Source organism: Palaemon carinicauda, chromosome 8 (genome assembly GCF_036898095.1).
Source record: "Palaemon carinicauda isolate YSFRI2023 chromosome 8, ASM3689809v2, whole genome shotgun sequence".
Lineage (NCBI taxonomy): Eukaryota > Metazoa > Arthropoda > Malacostraca > Decapoda > Palaemonidae > Palaemon > Palaemon carinicauda.
This window is the reverse complement of record NC_090732.1, coordinates 15,734,421-15,757,814: the sequence shown is the minus strand read 5'-3', so window position 1 is coordinate 15,757,814 and position 23,394 is coordinate 15,734,421. Positions and strand designations below refer to the sequence as shown.

Here is a 23,394-nt window from a genome sequence, read left to right as displayed (position 1 = left end):
TATGACTATTTGGACTTCTATTTAAAAGCTCATTTTACCTATGACTGTCTACTTTTATACATAGTTTCAAATAGTTTCCTATGGTATTTATATTGTTGCTATTTTTAATGATTTTGATATTCTTAACCTAAACCAAGTTTTATGTATGACTTGAATTCAAATGTTTTATACTGATATGGCTATTTATGTAGAATACCCAATGTACAATTGGAAAAAAAGGATTATTATTATTATTATATTACTCTAAACCCAATTTTTTTTTCCGACACCCGAAGTAAACAATACTCGTACGCGTAGTCGGTACTCATAGCGCCGGATGTGTTTTTTATTTCCGCCGATAGAAGGCAGCACTTTGACCTCGGAGGGACCCTCAATCAACGCGGCTTGGGTCAGTCCTCTGTTCTCGTCGGCTTCTTGCGGTTGTGCCCTGTGCGTTCAGCTATTATTGTACTGTTTTAATCGTGATTTTTTACGTGCATCCTTTTATGGTAATTTACGTAAAGTAAGGGTCCTAAAAGGCTTAGTTTTGCAAGTGGTAGTGGTAGTGGTGAGAAAAGGAAGAAGGAAATGCTTTCTTTAGACGTAAAGCAGCAAATTATTGAAAAACATGAGCGTGGCGTCCGCGTGAGTGAACTTGCTAAACAATATGGCCGTAATATGTCGACGATCTCGACAATCCTGAAACAGAAGGAAGCTATTAAAGCAGTGAAACCTTCTAAGGGGATCACCATTATTTCAAAACGCCGTAGCCCTATCATAGAAGAGATGGAACGACTTCTGCTAATCTGGATCAAGGACAGAGAGATTATTGGCGACACCATCACCGAAACCATCATCTGCGAGAAGCGCACGCCATCTTCACGGACTTGAAGGAGGAGGGCTCTGGGGGTGATGCTGGGGAGAGTTCAACCGAACCTTCCTCAGACGATTTCAAGGCATCTCGTGGCTGGTTTGAGAAATTTAAGAAACGGTCCGGGATTCATTCAGTTGTTCGCCACAAGAGGCTGCTAGTGCGGACACAAAGGCTGCAGCTGACTTTGTCAAGAACTTTGAAAGGATCGTGCTGGAAGAAGGCTACGTAGATCAGCAAGTGTTTAATTGAGATGCCCAGTCGAACCTACATCACCGCCGAAGAGAAGAAATTGCCTGGGCATAAGCCAATGAAGGATCGGTTGACTCTTGCCCTATGTGCCAACGCTAGCGGGGACTTTAAAGTCAAGCCCTTACTGGTTTACCATGCCTTTAAGGCATACAACGTCGATAAGGACCAGCTTTATGTTTTCTGGCAATCCAAAAGGCCTGGGTCACTAGGCAGTTCTTTGTGCAATGGGTTAACCAAGTTTTCGGCCCTTCTGTGAAGAAGTATCTTCATGAACAGAAATTGCCTTTAAAGTGCTTGCTATGCCTTGACAATGCACCCGCTCACCCCCCCGGACTTGAAGATGATATCTTCGATGAATTTAAGTTCATAAAGGTGCTGTGTCTTCCACCGAATACCACCTCTATCCTCCAGCCCATGGACCAGCAAGTCATCTCAAATTTCAAGAAGCTCTACACCAAGCACCTATTCGAGCAGTGCTTTAATGTTACGCAAAGCACAAACTTAACTTTGCGTGAATTTTGGAAAAACCACTTCAACATCGTGCACTGCTTGAAGATCATAGATCAGGCTTGGGTGGGATTAACTTGACGGACCCTCAATTCTGCCTGGAAGAAGCTGTGGCCTGATGCAGTTTCTCCCCGAGATTTCGAAGGTTTTGACACCGAACCTGATCCTGTGGTGGGTGCAGCGGAAGACATAGAGGAAATCGTCTCCCTTGGCAAGTCCATGGGTCTGGAGGTCGACGCAGATGACGTCACGGAACTCGTCGCCGAACATCACGACGAACTTACCACAGAGGAGCTCAAGGAACTCCATGCTATGTCTGAGCACATGAGTGATGACGAGGAAGGGATCGAGGAGGTAGAACATGTGTTAGGTTCGGCGCAAATAAAAGAGGTGTTAGGAAAATATCAAGACGTGGTCGACTTCATCGACAAATACCACCCAAAAAAATTGCAGGTTTGTCGTGTAGTTGCGCAGTTCGATGATGTTTGTCTAACTCACTTTCGAAACATTCTGAAAAGCCGTACTAAGCAACTATCTATCGATAGTTTCTTTAAAAAAAAACTGCGAAGCGAACTCGTGATGAAGAGGATGGAAGTGGTTCAAAGAAAACGGCAAAGAGTGAAGCGAAAGAAAGTGAAACAAAGAAAACGGCAACGAGTGAAGCGAAAGAAAGTGAAATAAAGAAAACGGCAAAGAGTGAAGCGAAAGAAATTCAATCAATTTTAAGTGTAGTGTGTGAAAGTGATTAAAATTAATCATCAAAAAGAAAAAAAGAAAATGTAAAAAAAATATAAAAATAAAAAAAATAAATAAGCTAAGTTATGTTAAAGTTCACTTAGTGTAAGTTAGAATAAGTTACGGTAGTGTACGTTTATCGTAGTTAACCTCTCTACCTCCTCGCCGCCCGTCCGTCTCCTCTCTGTGTAGCAAGACTAACAACACCTGCGCTGGAGTTTCTAAGGTAAAGTGACGCTAAAAACCCGTTTCTTATTTATCATTTTTTGATAATTCTTCTTTTTTACATGTCTATTATCTAATTTAGTGTGCATTATTCTCATGGGAAATTATGTGTAGTAGTTTATTAAGAGGTTATCATAGGTTTTTGGGCTCAACCACGGATTAATCCTATTTCAATGTATTCTTATGGGAAAATTCGTTTCGACATACGAACATTTTCTACATCCGAAGTCGGTTGTGGAACGGATTAAATTCGTATGTAGAGGTACCACTGTACTGGAAAAAGTTCAAGGAGGAAGCCACTTCCCTGGGGTCGTGACCCGATGTCATAACTAGCCGGGTCCGCTCTTTGTATAAAGTAAGTAAATTTTTGCTCTTAACTGTTTCAGAGACAAAACAGATCCCACTGTTTCTTTTTGAAACTAATAACCACCCTTAAACTGCACTGTTCTTAGTAAATACACTTTTGAACACTACACTGGACACAGGGAATGATCGCCTGGTAGGGGAACTATTTTCCATAGACCCCATCGTTTAGAGGGAAGTTCATTCTTAGCTAGAAAAGCGGGATCAGGGTATAAATTAACCTCGCCATTATCCACAAATTCAATGAGGTCCTCGTCTCTAGAAAGCGTCACAATGTCACTAATCCGAGCACCGGAAGCCATCGCAATTAAAAAGATGACTTTCTGAGTGAGATCACGAATAGAAGCCGTTTGATTGTCTATGTCCGAAGAGAATTGCAAAACTTTGTCCAAAGAACAAGGGATAGACTTCGGTGGAGCCAACGGCCGCAGCCTTGTACAAGCCTTAGGAATTTTGTTGTAGAGATCCGAGTTAAAGTCGACATCAAAGGCGTATAGTATAGGTCTAGTGAGGGCCGAATTGTACGACAAAATCGTGCAGGAAGCTAGACCTTAAACGTGCAAAGCAAGCAGGAAACCTAAACAAAAATCCATAGTAATCGACCCTGGATTTTTGTATTTGACCCATTTCGTCCATGACGTTTCATACCGAGTCATGGTGTTAGACGACTCATAGTTTCCATAAATACCCAATTATCACATTGAATTTGGAACTTCTTTCCCAGGACTAGGGCGAAAAAATCATGAGATGAAGGTTGTTCGATCTCCATGATGAAGCGTAAACAATCTCCTGCTGTTCCTCCTGGGACAGAATCGGGTTGGTCACGGCACCAACTTGGGGTTCAAATCCGTGACGATGGGAAACCAACTGCTCTTTAGCTACAGAGGAGCCACCAGAGCCGCCGTCCCTTTGAAAGATCAAAACTTGTCCAGAACCTTCATGAGGAGATTGAACAGTGGAAACAGGTAAATCTTCGTCCAACGATTCATGCCAACTGCTGCTTGATCCACGTTCGGTGCTACCAAGCAGGGAAGTATCTTGTTGAGACTCATTGCAAACAGATCCACTTGAAGGCCAGGGACTTGATCAAAAGGATATGAAAAGTAAATAATGTCCTTGAAAACAACTACTGCTCAATGTAAAACAATATTTCTAAAAATATCTTATGAGCTAGGGAAAAAAAGAAAAAGAAAATTGCTAATATTGTCGAGTCAAGGCCACTCTTGTAAGCCCTTCGGTCTTTACTTCCTTTGATCCTGCATTGTAAGTTGTCTACCTTACTGATGCCTCTCACCTTTATGGTATTGGATACATCTTCCTACAAGACCATGGTAACGGTATACTTTGCGAGTCCTGTTTCCACACACAAGCCAAATCTGGCTATGCCATTATAAGCTGGAATTGTTAGCCGTGGCCTGGGCAATATCCAAGTGTCCCTTGTACCAGGTTGGTCTTCAGCATTTAACCTTAATGACAGATCACCAACCACTCATCTGAATTCTCATCACTTATTCACTAAATAAAGTGGATTATTATTAAAAGGACTGGATGGAGTAGAGAACCTTTGCTTCCAGTGTCTCAAGGAAACGATTTCACCATATCTTAACAGCATTGAGGCAGGCTTGCAAGCAGTTCATTATTTCAGACATCTTATCTTCAGCCCCAGTCAATCATTCAACTTCAGAGGAGGAAATCACATGTGCTGATACCGCAACACAACTGTCAATGTCAATGCTGTCATCTCTAAGGAAGATTCTACACCTAAGGTGCAGATAGGACGCTATAAACTTCGAGCTACAGCAAGAACAGATCTTTCAGAATTTCCCTTCAACTGTTATGACCTACACCAATCCTTCCTCCCTTTCTGGAAAGTAAGGGACAGCCTCTCAACTGGTGGGCGTCTTGTCCTCTGTGAAGCAAGGATTGTGGTCATTAATGCCCTTCGCAATCGTACTCGTGCCCGCCTTCATCACAGTATCAAGATGGGGCAACCACAATACAATGTGAAAGACAGACCGGTTTTTGGCCCGGCATTAACTCATACATAAACCAGCACTGTCAGCACTTGTGAGTTTTGTTAGGCATTGCAGCCTTGTCTTCAGCTGGAACTCTTATGAAATGATGACCACCCTACAAGGCCTTGACTTTCGTCTATCTAATATGACTTTTTAAGTGCCTCTGGGAAAGCCTTCCTCATTATAACTGATCCCTCAATTAACCAGCCAAGATTTCTCGAAGAGATGGGATGCCCACCACATCATGTCATCAGGACAACACCCACAGTCGAACAGCCATGCTGAAGCAACTGTAAAAGCCATTAAGAATCTGATCCTCAAGACAGACCCATCTGGTATTGTTGATTATGAACTTCACAGGCCATTCTACGTTCAAGGGTACCTACTCATTCACAGTGTTTATTCAAAGGAGTGGGAGGATACATCTGAAGGTTGTGCTCATGCTGAAATAGTGAAGCTACAATATGATCAACTTGTCCGACCCCTTCGCTAATCAAATTATAAGAAAGTAAGGATCCTAGACAAAATTTCATCATGGGGACAAGATTGGAATCCTTATGGACTGTCAGATTATGGGGACAGTAAGGTGCGTGTTCCCAGTGGATGAGATTGATGGCATAACTTCCGCTTTTTCCAATCAGTGCCATCCCTTGGTGTTCACCCCCTGCCCAATATTCCTGTGGCCCACTGCACGCATGTGGAAAAGTCCATAATATCTAAACCATCAGTATATGAGATAACATGATATACTGTATATCATTCTCTACACTAATGATGTACTCTGTACTATGAATCCCATTCATTATGAATGTCTAGAGTAAAATAAATACAGTACAGTGCAATAATTCCTTTGGCTATCAAGGGTGTTATGTTCTAAGCCCCTGTAATAGCTGCAAACCGTGACGCAGATACAGAAACCTATGTTATATTTACTTTCATTTCTAAAATTTTTCATATCTTTTTATTATTTTTATAAATAAGTTTTTGAAAGGACAAATATTACCATTTTAACAAAAAATAATTAAAATCTGAAAAAGATAAAACTTATGTCCTCAGAAACAACATATAAAGAGAAATCTGTGATATAGATTTACATACAATGCATTTATACATACGCAATCTACTGAGGAAGCGATACGTGACCACAATATGGCAAGGGATTACTGTACACCCCTATGTATTTGTGTATATTTATACATTGCACTTTAATGATTCTTATGCCCATTTGTATGTTGCATAATCAAATATGGAATGCAAATTATTCTTTGGATACTGTGCTCTGATGTTACTAAGCTTTGTCTTTTATATGGCTATGCATTCAGTAGCATAGGTACCAATTAAACTCATAATTTCTCATATCTAGTCCAAATCTCCAGGCAGTCCCATTGGATAATTAAGAAGATTGTCACTACTTCCTGGAACCTTTCACAATGCAGTGCTATGTTGACTTTTAGGGAGTTTCTTTCCTCCCAACTGACTGTGGTGGTGATATTTGCCTAATCTTAGATTTAGAAGATTTCTGGATATCCATGTGATCATTCAAATTTAGCATATATCTTTGCCGTTAACTGTATTTTCAGTAGACTGGAGTCATTCTCCAAATTACAAGACTTGCAATCTGCACCATTATCTATCGCTCTTACAAATGCTACACAGAGGAGAAGTAAATGGTTTTGAATCCTCTTTCAACAATGTTAGAACTTCCAGAGAATTATCATCTGATTTCTATGGGGAGGCTAAGTATTTATTGATAGGTTCATCCAAGGGAGTTGCCCCTGTTACCTTAGAGGGAACACATTTTAGAAGTGAAGCTACTGCAGGTACTTAGTAGTTGATAGAATTTTTGTTAACTTCAATGATTTTGGGGATCATGGTGTGGAGTCTTATAGCTTTTTAATTTGTTTTGAAATTCCATTTCATTGTTCAACTGGTTAAATGAACTTGAAAGATGAACTTAGGGTTCTAGCCTTTTTTCATTTTCTATGATCAGTTTAAACTTTTATTCAATTGCACTAAGTCTAATGTAGGTTGCTTCCCGTCAACAATGTGATCTGTTACTCATTTGTTAAAGGAGATTCGCTTTTTCATAGTGGTGGAAAAAACAATACCAGGTTGAATATACAATTGTCCTGATTTTCTTTTGTCTCTACAAAGCTTACATGTTCTTTTGTAAGCGTTTTCCCCTTATATTTAATAGTTTTATGAAATAATACATGGTGTTTACCAGAGTTTATACAGCGAGATGTATTTTGCCATCTTCATGTAACTCTTGGCCAAAGTTATCACATATACAGTAGCTTTCTCACCACATAGCTTTCTCATTCTTCAATTTTCGTCGACAAATGCCACTAACATATCCAAAGCTAGAGCAGTAAAAGCATTGTCAGCTGGATGGAAAAAAAATAGCTTTAACTTTAACCTTAGTAAGGATGCTCATACTACAGAGATATACAAGAGGAAGGCTGAAATGTAAAATATACATTAAGATAAACTGTGAACCATTCTCCATTGCTATTAATAGAAATAAGGTTGTATGGGAACACAAAGCTCATTTGAAATCATCTAAGTAACATTATTTGTTATGTACTTACTAGCCACTCACTGTCCTCCTCTGTCTGCTTTGGACAGGTAACATGAGAAGAAAACTTTTATTTTAAATCTTTATTTTGAGGTCATGAAGTTGGTATTCCTGAATTAATAGCATTTTACTTTTCAAAGGCAAGATGCATGGGAATAATATATTTCATAAAAAAACAATGATAATACAGAAATTCAATACTATACCTTACTGTAGCCTACAGTATAAAGAAAAAATTTCATATACATAAATCTTGATTCTCTCTAGTTTTTTTATCTACAGTTCTCCATAATTTAAAAAATAAAAATATCACTTCATTAGTATTACTGTATCTACTTTGTTCTCACTATCCAAACATAAATATAGTCACTACGAAAAATGTTGCATCATGACCTGTCTTTGCTATGATTAACAAAAGCAAGGGCAAATATATAAAAGATGTATACACGATGTTATATTAATTAGTAGTTACTTTGAATAACTTAAACTCCTTTAAAATTAAAATGTACTTGGACCACTTGTGAGGGCTATAAACCCATTTGTGGATTTAACATTTACATTTTTTATCATTCCCAGGGAGACAAAGGGGTCAAATAATGCTAGTTTTATTTTTTCATAACCGAGCAAATTATTGTTATTAAAAGGAAATATGAGTAAAAGGGTGTTATCAAGGTGGAAAGCAAATATTTGTAGATCTTTTCCATTTGGGCATATCTCTCCCAACTGCAAATGTTAAGGTGCAACAATATTATAAAGTGCAAAAGTGTTTTTCAATGTCATCAGTCATGATACAAAATTACTACTAATAAATGTTCCTACAGCAAAAAATTTCACTAATTCTGGTACTATTTGTGCACAGTACTCTTACAACTTTTCAACCATCAAGTAATTTACAAACCAATTATATGTTAGTTATGGAAGGGTCAATCAAATGTGAACTATGAACTACATTTTATTAGTCATATAAATAGGGTCTAAAATAAAATCTTAAAATAACACCCTAATACTGAGCTGTACATAAATATTTACGAAAATATTACTAAGATCAAAATAAATAGAAATGCCAAGAATTATGAAAAATACACTACAGTATTAAGAGAGAACATAAAGAATTACCAACAAGTAGTAAATAATGTCATTTTAGGAAAGCTGTTGTTTCAGGGCTGCATTTTCTTTTTTGACTTGAGAAAGATCAGTCTTTAGTTGCTCTAATGTTTCTTCTACCTTTTTATCCTTCTCCAGATCAACCTAGAAGTAAAGAAGAAAGACACTTATGAAATAAATATGACTTTTAAACTAAAAGCTATTAATTCCCTACCTCTAAACAGAACACCCTATCAAATGGAAGAGTCAGTTTGATAATGAAGAAAAGTTCCCTTCTATATACCCTCCCGCCCCCCTTCCTTCACATTACCCACCAAAAAACTCCCCATCTGCTGAAAAGAGGCAGAAGGCCATGGGAATATCCAAGAGTTAACATGGGAAAGAAGGTAAAGAACTCTTTAGATTTAAGTGGCCATTGCTACATCGACACCTCTACATTATCTTATTTTTTTAAGGGTAAATGAAAAGATGAATTTCATGTGCACTAGTATCATCATGATTGTAATATGTATTTTATGAATCATTTAAGGTGTACTTTAAAGCATTATTTCTGATGTTGCATATCAGGAGATTAATTCTTGTACAGTAATCTCAGTCAGTAATATGATATGGCATCATTAATTCAGTACTGGCAATACTTATCTTTTGTTCCCATAATGCACAGTCTATTTGTCCTTGTCTTTCTTCCTGATAAGTTATCTTCTGTTGTATCCCCCATATCTTGTGTATTTTACTTGCAATAGACAATAAGAACCTACTTATTAAGTTATATCCTTCCCCAACCAATTATGGTTAAGGAAGTTACCAACACATACATGGTGCAGTAAATTTAAAAGTGTCGTATTGTGAGAAGTTTGTTTCAAGACGTGGACGATAGGAACCGGCGTCCACCAATAATAGACGCTCGAACTCGTTCGATTTATTCTTATTTCATGTGCAGTGTAGTGATGCAACCAAACTGTGAAGTGTGGTGCAGTGCATTGTGCTTTTATAGTGCTATTTTATACCTCCCGGTGTATTATTTGCTGTGCTATTTGATGAAGCATGCAGATATTCTGAGGTGGCCTTGCCGGAGCCTATGAGACCACCTCCAATCTCATCCATTGTCAAGGGGTGGCACAAACTCAAACACTCGCTCATCAAACTTTTCTTAGTTTTCTTGTATTTTAAAACATTTCAGGTTTGTTATTACAGTAATAAATTTGTTGAAACAGTATTTTTCTCACTGCACATTGAAAGTAACAATGGCCTCAAGAGATATACTTGCAGAATAATTAGAATAGCCTACAGAACAGGGGCCATTCAGTGGTGTTGGGGCCCACAACTACAGTGTTGAAGAAGTGTTGGAGCGCACTGCATCCCATCCCCACCACTCTTGACCACCCACTATCACCCGCCATCTGCCTCTCAAACTACTGGGACAGATTTCCTCACTCTGATTAGGTTTTTAGAGGAATTTTGCTTGTATGAGGATAAAAGAAGAAAGGAAGATGAAGACAAGACAAAACAACATGAAGAAGAAAGAAAGGAACAAGAAGCGATTCGCCAAAGACAGGATGATCTTAGAAGAGAAGAAAATACTGCCCTCACTCAAACTCTTGCACCTATCATCCATTCTCCTCCAGGTACTCCCTACATCTGGCACAGAGGTGAATTTGAAATGCAATCAACCTCCTCTCTCACTTCCACAGAAAGCAACAGCTCAAACACCACCCCCACTGAAGGTTGATGCAACATTTCAAATGTTCAGGGAATGTTGACATAGTTGGGATAACTATGCAGTTATGGTGGATCTTTCTAAGCTTCTATGTAAGACAAATGATCCAGATGGGGATGTGTTTAACCCTCGAAACACCATGTTTTAGAACACATGCTACAAATTTCTCCCTCTACAGATAAGTCAGCATCTATAACATTTGAAATGCTTCCAGAAAACTAAGATTACCGTCAGATATTTGCTCGGACAAAATTTATAACGTTTAAAACGCTTTCAGAAGACTTAAGAGGAAGTCCTGGATGCTTTACAGTTGCGTATAAAGGATATGAAGAATGAAGTGCTTCGCCAAAGATAGTTACTTAGCTGTAAGCAGGAGACTTCGACGCATCGCAAAAAAATTGGATTTGTGCTCAGGTAATGCCGCTGTATGTCACAAGACCCAGCTGAAAATTATCCTCTTGATGGGTATTTGAGATGCAGAGTTAGTTCAAAAGTTGATTGCCTTGAATGCCAATTCTCCTCTACAAGATTTTGTCACTGCCTATTGGTTGTTTGAGGCAGCTAAAACTGCAACTTTTTCTATATGTGGCTCACCCCGCCAGTCGTGTGCTGTTTCAACTTACAAGAGAAGTAGGAAGTCAAGCAGAACCTTCCACCTTCACCAAAATCATCAAAACCAGCTGCTTTATGCCATCACTGTGCCCTTCAGCACAAACCTGATAAATGCCCTCCGACCAACAGTACCTGCACAATCTGTGACTGTGTTGGTCATTGGTCCAAGACAGTCAAGTGTCCTCCCAGCGAAGTCCAGTGCCGTCATTATCGCCGTATTGGACACTAAGATAAATGCTGCAAGGATAACAAAAAAATAGCCATCAAGACAAATCTTCAAGCAACAGTGATGCCTTTTCAATCTCCAACAAACAAGAAGATTTACAGACCAGCTGTCATCGCTGAGGATTGCCTTCCACCACCTTCAAGACGGCCAAACCTATTTGTGTCCTCTTGTCATCTGGCAATATCAACTCACAAATGAAGCTGTTACCAGACACAGGTCATTGTTATCGGACATCAATACCTTAACACCATTGCCATCTCCAGGAGCTACTTGCAACCCCCTTCGAATGTGACGCTCTCTGCGGATGGATCTCCAATGTCACCTTCTCTGGGTATATTAAAAGCTACCCTTACTCTAGGCAAGTGATCATGTCGCCAGGATTCAAGTTCACAAAAATGTGGAAGTTCCACTTTTATTCTATGGTCATTGTCCAGAACTGATCATAGTATCTCCAGACTTCCCCAAACCTATGTTAGAAATCAAACATGTCAATAGATGCAAGGAACTACCCATCTCGGCAACAACTACACCTTCAGCAGCCAAGGAATACTTTCTCCAACCAAGAGCTTAAAGATGTGTTGGTCTCTAAAGAAGTTTGAAGACAGCTCCTCTCAAGCAAGCCAATGGCTGGTCCTCTCATAAAAATCCATATAAAGGATGGTGCAGTACCTTTTGCCATCCACACCCCGAGACAGATTCCCTTTACTTTTTAAGAACCAAGCTAAAGCAGAGCCTGATTCTATGGTGGCCCAAGGGATAATCAAACCTGCTGGTGACAACCCTTCAGTTTAGTGCCACCCTCTCGTCGTCGTTACAAAGAATGGAACAGGCGTACATATCACTGTCGACCTAACCAAGCTGAACAACCCAGTTTCTCGTCCAGCTCACCCTTCACCCTCACCCTACACAACTATTCGTAGTGTGGACCCGAAAGCTTGTTTCTTCACCACAAGTGATGCTCTCTACGGGTATTGGCAAATAGAACTGGCAGAAGATCGACATTTAACCACCTTTATCACCATATGGTTGCTTCATACATTGCAAAGGACCAATGGGCTTCACAACTACTGGAAACTACTCCTGCCTGCAAGGTGATATGGCCCTTCAAGGTGTCTAATACTGTGTAAAGGTCAGACAACCTCCTTCTCTATGACAAAGACTATGTTAACCACCTTCATGGTATCCATGAATTGCTCACTAGGTACCGCAAGTTCAGAATCACACTCAATAAGGATAAATTTGTGGTCACTACCCCCTTTGTGAACTTGTGGGTACATGCTCTCAGGAGATGGCATCTCAGCTGATCAGCCAAAAGTCAGTGGGTACTTTCCTTCTCGTAAGGGTAGAAGAGACTTTAGCTATGGTAAGCAGCTCTTCTAGGACACTCCAAAATCAAACCAGTGTTCTCTAATCTTGGGCAGTGCCATAGCCTCTATATAATGGTCTTGTTTTGTTAAAGCTTTTATAGTTTATATAGGAAATACTTTTGTATTGTTACTGTTCTTAAATATTTTTTTTTCCTTGTTTCCTTACCTCACTAGGTTATTTTCCCTGTTGGGGCCCCTAGGCTTATAGCATCCTGCTTTCCCAACTAGTTGTAGCTTAGCAAGTAATAATAATAACAATAGTAGTAGGTTGGCTAGGGCACCAGCCACCCGTTGTAATACTACCGCTAGAGTCATTGGCCAAACAGTACTACATTGGATTCTTCTCTCTGCTTATGGCTCATTCTGTCTTTGCCTACACATACACTGAATAGTCTGGCCTATTATTTAAACATTCTCTTCTGTCCTCATGCACCTGACAACACTGAGATTACCAAAGAGTTCTTTGCTCAAGGGGTTAACTACAGCACTGTAATTATTCAGTGGCTACTTTCGTCTTGGTAAGGGTAAAAGAGAGACTTTAGCTATGATAAGCAGCTCTTCCAGGAGGACACTCAAAAATCAAACCATTGGTCTCTAGTCTTAGGTAGTGTCATAGCCTTTGTACTATGACCTTCCACTGAATTGGATTAGAGTTCTCTTGCTTGAAGGTACATTTGGGCACTATGTTCTATCTTATTTCTCTTCCTCTTTTTTTTTTTAAGTTTTTATAGTTGATATATGAAAGATCTAATTTAATGTTGATACTGTTCTTAAAACATTTTATTTTGATTGTTTATTACTCTGCTTGTAATTATTTATTTCCTTGTTTCCTTTCCTCATGGCTATTTTTCCTTGTTGGAGCCCTTAGGCTTATAGCATCTTGCTTTTCCAACTAATAGCTTAGCTTGTGTTAATAACAATAACAATAATAATAATAATGATAATAATAATAATAATAATTAAAATAATTAACCAGACCTTAGATCATTTATGGGATTGTTCAACCAATTAACAAAGATAGTTAGAAAATTCCGATTGTGACAGGAGTTATGATAGGGAGACCTCATCTCTCCTAAATTATTCACAGTATGCCTAGATGAAGTTTTTTAAAATTTAGATTGGGAAAATGTAGGAATTAACATTAATGAAGAATACCTTAACAATTTCAAGATTTGTAGATGACATAACTCTGTTTAGTGAATCATGGGAAGAATTCTCTAGGATAGAATATTTTAATAGAGAAAGCAGAAATGCAGGACTGAAAATGAATATGAGTAAAACTAAGATAATGTTCAATGAAAATTCAGAGATAAAAAATAATGGTTATGGATGAACCTCTAGATATTGTTAATGAATATACATACATAGGACAGACAATAAGTGATTCCCTAAGACATAAGACCAAAATTGAAAATTAGAATAAGCATAGGATGGAGAGATTTTGACAAACAAAATGAGATTATGAAAAGTAAAACAGAAAAAGAGCAACATGGATACAAGAGCAAACTAAATTAGAGGATATTCTAACATGTAAGAAAAAGAAATGGACATGGGTAAGGCATATAATGAGAATGACAGATAATAGATGGGTAAGAAGAATAACAGAAGGGGTCCCAAGAGATTGCAAACAAAGCAGGAAAAGAGAGAAGACGGTGGATTGATGAGCCAAGAAAATTTGCAGACAAACTGGCATAGAAAGGCCATAAAAAGACTAGAGTGGGACATGTCTGAGGCCCTTGTATAGCAGTGGACTACGAATGGCTGATGATGATGATGATGATGATGATATAATATATATACAGTATATATATATATATATATATAAATATATATATATATATATATTATATATATATATATATATATTATATTATATATATATTATATATACATATATATATATATATACACAGTATATATATTTATACTGTATATATATATATATATATATATATATATATATATATATATATATATATATATATATATATATATATATTGTACCCTAAAAATTTGAAACCCAATTAAATATTTTTTAATAGGTCACTTCTTTATGAAATTCCAAGCATAATTATGAATACAGTACCATATTTTGGGTACATATGAGCTCCATGATGAAGCAAACTTATTTCTGTATGTGCTGTGAATGCTGGCAGACTCTAGTGGTAAGCCAGTCAATTGCCCAGTCATTTATAAACTACTAATACAGACTGAACTATATACAATATTATCCAAGATTAAAAATAATTATGTCAACATACAGAAAATTTATTATATTTCATCAATCATAAAAATTTTATTTTTTTTATTATTGAATACAATAAAGATGACTTAATGTGGACAACAAAATTTCTTTGCTCTTACTTTCACCTAATCTACAACATTAGTAGTTGTTATCTTATTTCCAAGATTTTCTATATATGTTATAATAAACATTGTTTTCAAAAGGTACCACTTTAGTAATGATCTAAAATACATGCTCAACATTAGGAGTATCTTTTTAATGGTTTTTACTCTGCCTTAAGCTTCTGCTGTCTATTGTCAAGTAAATGACCTAGAGCTTAGAATCAAAATCTGAATTGTCCATTTAGACCAGAACAGGTTATGCCATTAAAATCAAAATATATCACTTGCATATCAATAACATATATACATTTTTTGCAAGTCTACAAAACTTCCAGCCAATACAGAATTAAACTAAGGTATTAAAATTTGGGTCCCTTGTGTTTTGATATAACAGTTACAGTACCTGTTCTTTAAGATCAGAGATATCTCTCTGGATGGCTCCCGTTTCACGTATAGTATCCACTAAATCACCACATCCTTCATGAACTGCAGCAACAGCCCTGTAGATCTGCCGAGCTCGTTCATTACTGCTTGCTTCCTGAAATATAGAGCAAAATTGTAATAAACAATCTAAAACTAAATTCACAATCTTCAGTTAAGACTGAGTAAATAATACCAAGAAGAATAATGTGATTAGTCTAATCTGTAAAATACCTGTTGTAAATTACTTTACCGAATACCACCAACCTACAAAAATACAGTTATGACATTCATGTCAAAACTTCCCTTTATTTACCCAGTAAGGATCTCAAGAGCTCTTATTAACCTTGACCTACCAATTTCAGCAGATAGGGGTTTTGGAAATGGGGTCATAGTGGACCTGGCCCCTATCCTCGTTCTAGACTTTGGACCTGAGCATGACCTAGACTCCCTAGAGGAAGAAGCCTTTCTGCAGGGGACACTTCAATGACCACTTTGTTGCCTATGTCGGATCCATGTCAAGGTTCTACTAAACAGGTTACCAGTCCGCCTGGATTTGGTACACTTGCATCTCCCATAGATGTCACGCTTATAGTTAAGAGTAATAGATATCAATCTGCCATCTGGTTCCTTTCCGCTCCAGTCTGGGGATTCGGCTGGGGCTGAGCCTTCAAGTTGCCAGCTTCCAAGGAAGGCTCCAGTGGGAGCTCTTTCTTCCAGTCCTTTGGATTCGGCTGTCGCTGCACCTTCAGGATACCAGTTTCCAAAGGAGGCTCCAGGATGTACTCTTCCTTCCATTCCTGTGGACTCGGGTGTGGCTGGAACTTCGTTACCAGCCTCCAAGTCCGGCTCCAATAGTGTTCCTTCCTTCTGGTCCTAGGGATTTGGCTATGGCTGGGCCTTCATGTTCCCAGCTTTCAAGGGAAGGGTACAATGGGAGGTCTTCTTTCCATTTCAAGTATTAAAAATTTGGTAGTAGGGGATGTAGAAGAGGGGGATTTAATAGGTAACCCTTGGTAATCCTATAATGGATGTGCCTTTTGGCCCGAGTCAAATATCAATCAACATAAGTATACAAATTTGCAATTCAATAAAATAAAATTTGAGGACCTTTTCAATATTTCCAAACTCAAGATGGAAATTGAAAGATCCATCTCTTAGGTAATGTCTTCAGCTAGCACGAAGGAGATTGTTCCGATGCCATACAAGTCTGCTCTCTGTACCTTAGATAGCGCAGTATCAGATGCTGGAACTTTTCTTCTAGCCCAGTTTGCTGGATGTTTCTGTGGTCAGAATAAGTGCCAGGCCAGAAAACACCTTTTTTGGCTAATATGGTGAAATTAGCATCCAAGTCAATGAAAGAGATGCTGTTATAAAAGTAGCTCCTCTTAGAAGATTTCACAGAACTTAAAGGGTTTTATTTAGTCTTTCTAAAAAAAAAAAAAAATGAGATGCTCAGGTTGGTACCAATCAACTGGGTGACCATCTTCCTAAAGTCCCCCAGATCACCTTAAGATTGCAGAATTCCGTGCCTAGCAGATCTTGTTCAACTGGTCTCTACTGTGGCTTCCTTGGAAGTGGGGGCTATAGAGGGATCCCAAATGGCCACCAGTGGTAGTAAAGCTACAGCGTAAACTCTATCTATAAGACACTGCAAAACTTTGAAGAGCAAAGTTTGAGGAGAGGTGCCACGTGCTGGGAGCATTTGATCTGGAGAAAATGGGGGTAAAAGAATTTTTGTATAGTGATCCACTATGCATATTCCTCTTCCTCCAAGCCCTAGTGGACATAGTCGATGCCAATGTGGTGAACATGGCCACGTCACTTCCAGAGAAATGGAAGAAAAGTTTTTGACCCTTCCTAAAAAAAGGCTTCTCTAATAAATCTACAGCCTATAAGATCCAAAAGTATGCTAAAAATAACAGAGATCACCCCCTTTTTCCCATCCCAAACCTCAACCAATATCAAAGTTTCATTGAGAGGAACAAAGGGACAGCCCAGGGGAAGGTTTCATCCAATGGATAGTGAAAGTTTGGCTTTAGAGCAAGGAGAGGGCATTGAAGATCCTCCAAGGGAAACAGAGGAACTGGCAAATCACAGAAAGGCAGGGATTCTCATCCATGGGGTTGGGGGGTCATCTCCATTGTCTCAGAAATGTTGGACCTCTTCCTGGTGGGCACAGAGTATAGTTGGTCGTGGATATTAAAACCTCCCACACGCCACAAGTTTGGTCAAGCCAGGAGTCCCTGGAACTCAACTCCTTTGTAAGCAGGAAGCTGAAAAAAGGAGTCATAGAAAGGTGCAAGTTTCTAAAATTCCAGGGCAGACGATTCAGCGTACCAAAAAAAAAAAAAACACACTCCAGAGAGAACAATGATACCCGACCTGTCTCACCTCAACCAACACACCAGGTGCGATCCATTAAAAATGAAATCATCCTGCACATACGCCAATTACTATTCTGAAGAGCTTGGACCTGTACTATTAGATCTAAAAGGCGCTTATTGGCATACCCCTATTGCCCACCATTCCGACCTTACCTAGGTTTCGACTCTGGAGAGGAGTGTACAGGATCAAAACAATGCCATTTGACCTCAATACCACCCCAAGAGTAAAGACAGTGATCAAACTTCTGAGGTTGCAAGGAGTTCAGATCATAGCTTACTTAGACGATTGGCAGATTTGGGAGGAGACAATACAGTAAAAGAATTATACCTCAAATACACAAATCAGGTTTTGCAGGTTTTTCAGGACCCAAGTGTCCTGATCAATTTTGCAAAATCAATATTAATTCCAAGAAGGATATTTCAGTGGCTAGGTATCCAATGGAGTATGGTGAAAGCCACACAAAGTCTTACAATAGTATATCAGTAGAGAATTCTAAGCAAGGTCAGATTCTTTGTTTCACGCCACTTGTCCACCAGGCAGCAACTGTAGAAGATTTTGGGACTTCAGTTTGCCTTGATAGTTGACCCAGTGTTAAAGAACAGGTTGAAATATTTAAATTGGGTGTGTAGAAGGGCAACTTGGAAGAGGTTTCAGGACCTTTTGGGCTCAGTTGCCAGGTCGTTGCATAATAATTCTCAGGCCATGGATGACATAAAATTTCTTAGCCATGTTGGTCACATTGGTCCCTCCCCGCAATCACCATGATCCTTCATAAGGATGCATCCCTGTTGGATTTGGGAGGTCACTCAGAGACACCTTTGTGTTAGGGAAATGGTCCCCTAGTTTTGCAACATTTCACCTGAATGTGTTGGAACTGATAGCTATCTTCCTGATGTTGAAGAGACTTGATCCAAGAAGGTACTCCAATATAAAGACCTTTATGGACAGCCAGGTAACTGTTTGTTGTCTCAGGAGGGAGAGGTCCTGCTTTAAAACTCTCAATGCAGTAACTTTTTCCATTATGAAATTCCTTCATGAGAGAGATGTGCTGTTCTTTCCATTTTCCATCTTTTAGGTTTTCACTAAGAATTATCTTAGAGAAACAGTTTTCTTATGACTGCTAGGTTTACCTGCTGTATTGGCAGCATGTAATGCAGTTTAACTCATTGATGACTGCACAATTAATTAAATGTTGTCCATTCCCAGAACCAAACTTCTGAGCGCTACCAAGAAACTGGGAAGAATTTTTTTTAAACTACTTTAGTGACCATAATATTTAACCTATTAACATTCATTTTGCTTTTATTTTCCCAAATAGTTATATTTTATAGAGAATAATCAGAATTGCAAAAGAACATTTCTATCTATAATAAATTTCGAGATACATGGAAAAAATTCTACTAATGCGTACAAAAATATTCATAAAAAAGGTACAATAGATATGAATGAGAATTTTTTTATTTTGTTCATGAATAGATTTTGTTCAATGATGGTTTATAATTCTTAAAATATAACCCAGAAAACTTTGTAAATTACGATAGTAAAAGACCATAAAATATTTGAGTATGAAAACAGTAACCGCTAATATTTTTTCCATACTGCTTTAGTGCTTTTATTTTCATTAACAGATTGTATAGGACTGCTTCTATACAACATGGGAAAGTTGGAAATTTATGTGACGTAAACTAGGCATAAGACTATTATAATAATTCAATAGGTCGAGTTAAAGTTAGCTGGGAATTTTTCTTTTCTATTAACAGGTCAACATTTGTATTCATGTGAAACATTAATGAAGTTAAGACTAGTTAAATATTTTTTGTGATAGCTCATCCATTTGCCTACATTACAGTATAAAGTAATTGACAAATAATTCTAGCGGGTGTAAATATTCACAAAAATATTAAATCCCAAATCCAACACAAACATCTGCTCTCATATTTTCAAACCTAAGTTTTCTTGGTAAGTTTATTATACAACCAAAAATCTCACTTGTATAATACAGTATAAGTTCTGCTCAGATATCAAAGCAAAACTTGCATTTGCATCATATTGCCTTTCCTGAGAAAATCTAAGTCATCAGTGTAGATGCATAGAAGAGTCCTTACCGTAATGAAGGTATTACTTATATACCGATCAAAGGCGTATATCTAGCCTAAATACTGTATACCAAAATATATATATGTGCTTCCCACTCTTTGAAAGTCTAAGAAAAAATGGCCATTTATAACATTTGGAGCATGTGCAGCCAATATGTGGGTTGATTTATTATTCCCAACCCATGGCAATAAAATTCAGCTAAGACTCTACAACACTAGTGTAGAGCTATTTTTCTCAGGCAAGAAATTAAATTTTTAATAAATATTTGAAAAAATATTAATTAGGAATGTACAGTATATCATGTCTATTGGCTATCAAAGAGTTAAATGATAAATTTTATATTGATTGTGTAAATTTGATTAAGTTATAGTATTAGTTCTTTCTTTTGAAAATACAGTACAGTGTTCAGTAATTCATAAGATTGTACAGTATAGTTTAATGCCTGATCCACTGAAGGAGGAATAAGCTGAAGCAAAGTCTTGAAAGCTCCAGTTTAGATAATAAAAGAGGATCAAATATAGGAAAATGTTGACAAATAACTATTAACTAATAATTTCATCATACAAAATGAGAAATCAAGATGGCAGTGCCTCTTTCCAGCCAGAACAAGGAGTTTTATATGTATTGCTAAAAATCTTCATTACATTTTATTCTAGTCAAACCTTTCCATTAAAGACTGAGAACTACAAATTCCCAGATGTTTTTATTGAAATAATGATTAAACAATGTCTTTTGTTTTTTTTAGGTGTACTTACTTTGAATGCTAAACTCTCAACAACTGTAAATGTCCTTTCTAGTTTTCCAGATATGGTATTTATTTCCTTTTGAATAGTTCTTGTATCAGCAAGTACTCTGTCAATTTCTTCTTTCTGTTTACGCACTTTAGAGCTAATATCAATTATGCGTTTAGTATACACCGACCTGGAAAGAGATAATATTTGAGCTGTAAAAATTAAGAATGCCACACAGAATAGCTTTGATAATATTTACACTCAACAAACAAATGTTATGACAACAGTTATTGACAAAATCAACCTGAAACACTGAGAATTCCATATAGTAAGTCCCCTGGATAAGAACCTTCCACTTGCATAATTTCAAAGATAAGAAGCTGTGTGCAATAAACTGAAAATTATCTGGTAGCTGATATGCCCATAGGCATTGGAGATTATGAGCTGGATGCCTAAGCTTATGGTGTTGGATTTGAGTCTTTTAATCTTACTTTTGGAATGCATCTCCTTTTCATCTAAGGAACTTACTGTGTGCCATAGGAGCTAATGGACAGCAATTTAGTTCTGACAATATAAAGATCAGAATATTGATAATAAAATTTCTTATTTCTATATTCACCTTATATATATTGCTTCTCCAGAAGCTTGGTTTAATCAACATTTATCCATAAAATTTTTAAAATTTTCTCATTTTTTTCTCTATGATCATTACATGCCTTTAATAAAGAAAGGAACATTCTAGCGGTAAGTAATAACCGACACAGCCATGTCTTTGTCTCTTCAATTTCAAAGTCATAATTATCCCTATCCTCTTGGTACCACTAGGCTTGGGGAAGAGGATGAATATGTATATAAAATCAGGTGAAAATAGAAATAAGCATTTTTATCATAAAAATTCTGTTTATTTCTATGAACCTCCCCTAACGTTTAAATTTCTGACTCCCATATGCTGCTGGAGGTGGGATGCTAGTGAAGGAAAGAGATAGGATAACTTAATCAAAAGCAATTGCTTAGATTAATTTTGAAAACCAATTTTAAAATACAGTTTGAAATATGGTACAGGACTTCAGATTGTTTACCAAAACTATCTAAATTACTGGAATTTTGCTTGTCTTTAATTGACAGCTCTTGATCTTAACGATACTTTTGATTGATACCCCTGGATTCAAGACCTACAAAGATCACCTCAATGCTTATAAAGTATGGAAATGCCGAGGGCTTATGATAAAGCCAACGATTATTTATAATAAGACCAAAACCCCAAATGCCCTTGAATACAAAAATAAGGCCCTGCTGCCAGTGCATAGGATAAAACAACCAAAAAGCATGGATAACAAAAACACCGACATTGGATTGCTTTCCCTAGTGCTTTGTCCCCAAGTCCATCTTTATCTTGCTAAAAAAGGCCTTGATTTTTAAGGGCTTTTTGTAATGAACAATGCTGAAGACCACATGATTGACCTTTATGAGGCATACAGGTAGAATTATTACAGCCAAACAAAACATAGCTGATTGAGCTAATGGATAAAGGCAATATTTGTGCATTCAAAGCACTTTACACGCTAAACTCCCTATAACATCTGGTAGTCTATGGATATGGATGATAATTTCTTACTGAAGTAGTACAGTACTGGTAAGAATACACCATTATAACAAGTCTCCAACACATCCAAAAGGCCATAAAGGACATGAAAAAAAGAAACATTCAATGCTTGCTGGAAGATATTGTGGCCAGTAGTGGTCAACTAGAAAAGGATTCTCACCAGATGAAATCCACCACTCGGCAGTAGATAAGGTAGTGAAGCTGGCAAAATTTAATGGAAGAGATGGCTTCACAGATATGACTACTGATGACATACATAACCTGGTTGAAGCCCATTCAGATCCGTTAACAGATGAAGATTTGACGGAGTTGACAAACTCCACAAGTGCAAAGAAGAAGAGCATTTAGATCCGAGGAAGAAGAGGAAGTTGGCCTAGTATTAGAACGTCTCTCAACTTTAGTAAGAGAACTTGAAATATTGGCTTTAGATTAGAACCCGCAGATGATTTGTGCGTTGCAGTTCAGAAATGCAATCAACGGAGCCATGGAAGTTCACAAGAAATTCCTTTTGGATATGAAACGGTAGCGCGAGCAACTGCCGATCACTATGTTCCCCACCCTCAAAAATAAGAATATACGGGCGCTACTCCGTCAGCCGAAGTAGGAGTTACTTCACTGGATGACGACGACTAAGATATTGCACCATCTGCTGAAGTGGTGCTTTCATAAGAGAAGTAATGCTCTTTTTTGCTGTACAAAACATTGTCATCATCTACATACTCCAGTACTGCACACCTAATCATCATCAGCATCATTATTAATCAAGTTTACCTATCTTCACTGGTAAGTGATCCAATTTTGATTTTCTTTTACGTACAGTATTATGTGAAGATGTGTCTACAGTAAAAAAAAATATCAAAAAGTTATGAAAGAGTGCATTGTTTCTTTGTAGTTGTTCAGTTATCAAGGGGTTCCTGAAACGGAACACCTGCAATAGCTGAGGTAATCCTGTATGATTGTATAATTGTTGATGCCAACCTCACCTATATTCGGCAAGTCCGTACTACCTGCACATTCAGTCAAGGTTCTCCTATAATTAGTCCAGATTAGTAAGATCTTAAGTGTACAGCACTTGAATTCGGCTTCAAGCTTAAATTTGGTTCATACAGTGTTTTCCTAGTTTCCTTTTCATCAATTATTCGATGCATTTGATTTCGCATATTTTCTATTGGCATTAGTTTTCCCTCTTTTTCCGTCACTTTCCTTAATTCCATCTTCAATATGTCAATGAATTCTCTTTTTAAAATTCCTTTAGGAG

The 23,394-nt window shown here is 37.6% G+C and overlaps 1 protein-coding gene across 3 annotated transcripts in view; it reads right to left on the bottom strand.

The window, feature by feature from the left end:
- The window catches only part of LOC137645675 (coiled-coil domain-containing protein 22 homolog), a 159,547-nt gene that overhangs the window by 8,638 nt on the left and 127,515 nt on the right, over positions 1 to 23,394 (bottom strand). The window contains exons 11-13 of one of the 3 annotated variants that reach the window (XM_068378519.1): positions 20,558 to 20,723; positions 15,301 to 15,435; positions 8,646 to 8,773 (exon numbers count right to left, since the gene is read on the bottom strand). In XM_068378519.1, the coding sequence (XP_068234620.1) occupies positions 8,666 to 8,773; positions 15,301 to 15,435; positions 20,558 to 20,723 (409 nt within the window). In that variant the 3' untranslated portion in view covers positions 8,646 to 8,665. Of the gene's footprint in view, positions 1 to 8,464; positions 8,774 to 15,300; positions 15,436 to 20,557; positions 20,724 to 23,394 lie in introns of those variants that run through there. The other 2 variants (XM_068378517.1, XM_068378516.1) reach the window with 2 other exon arrangements.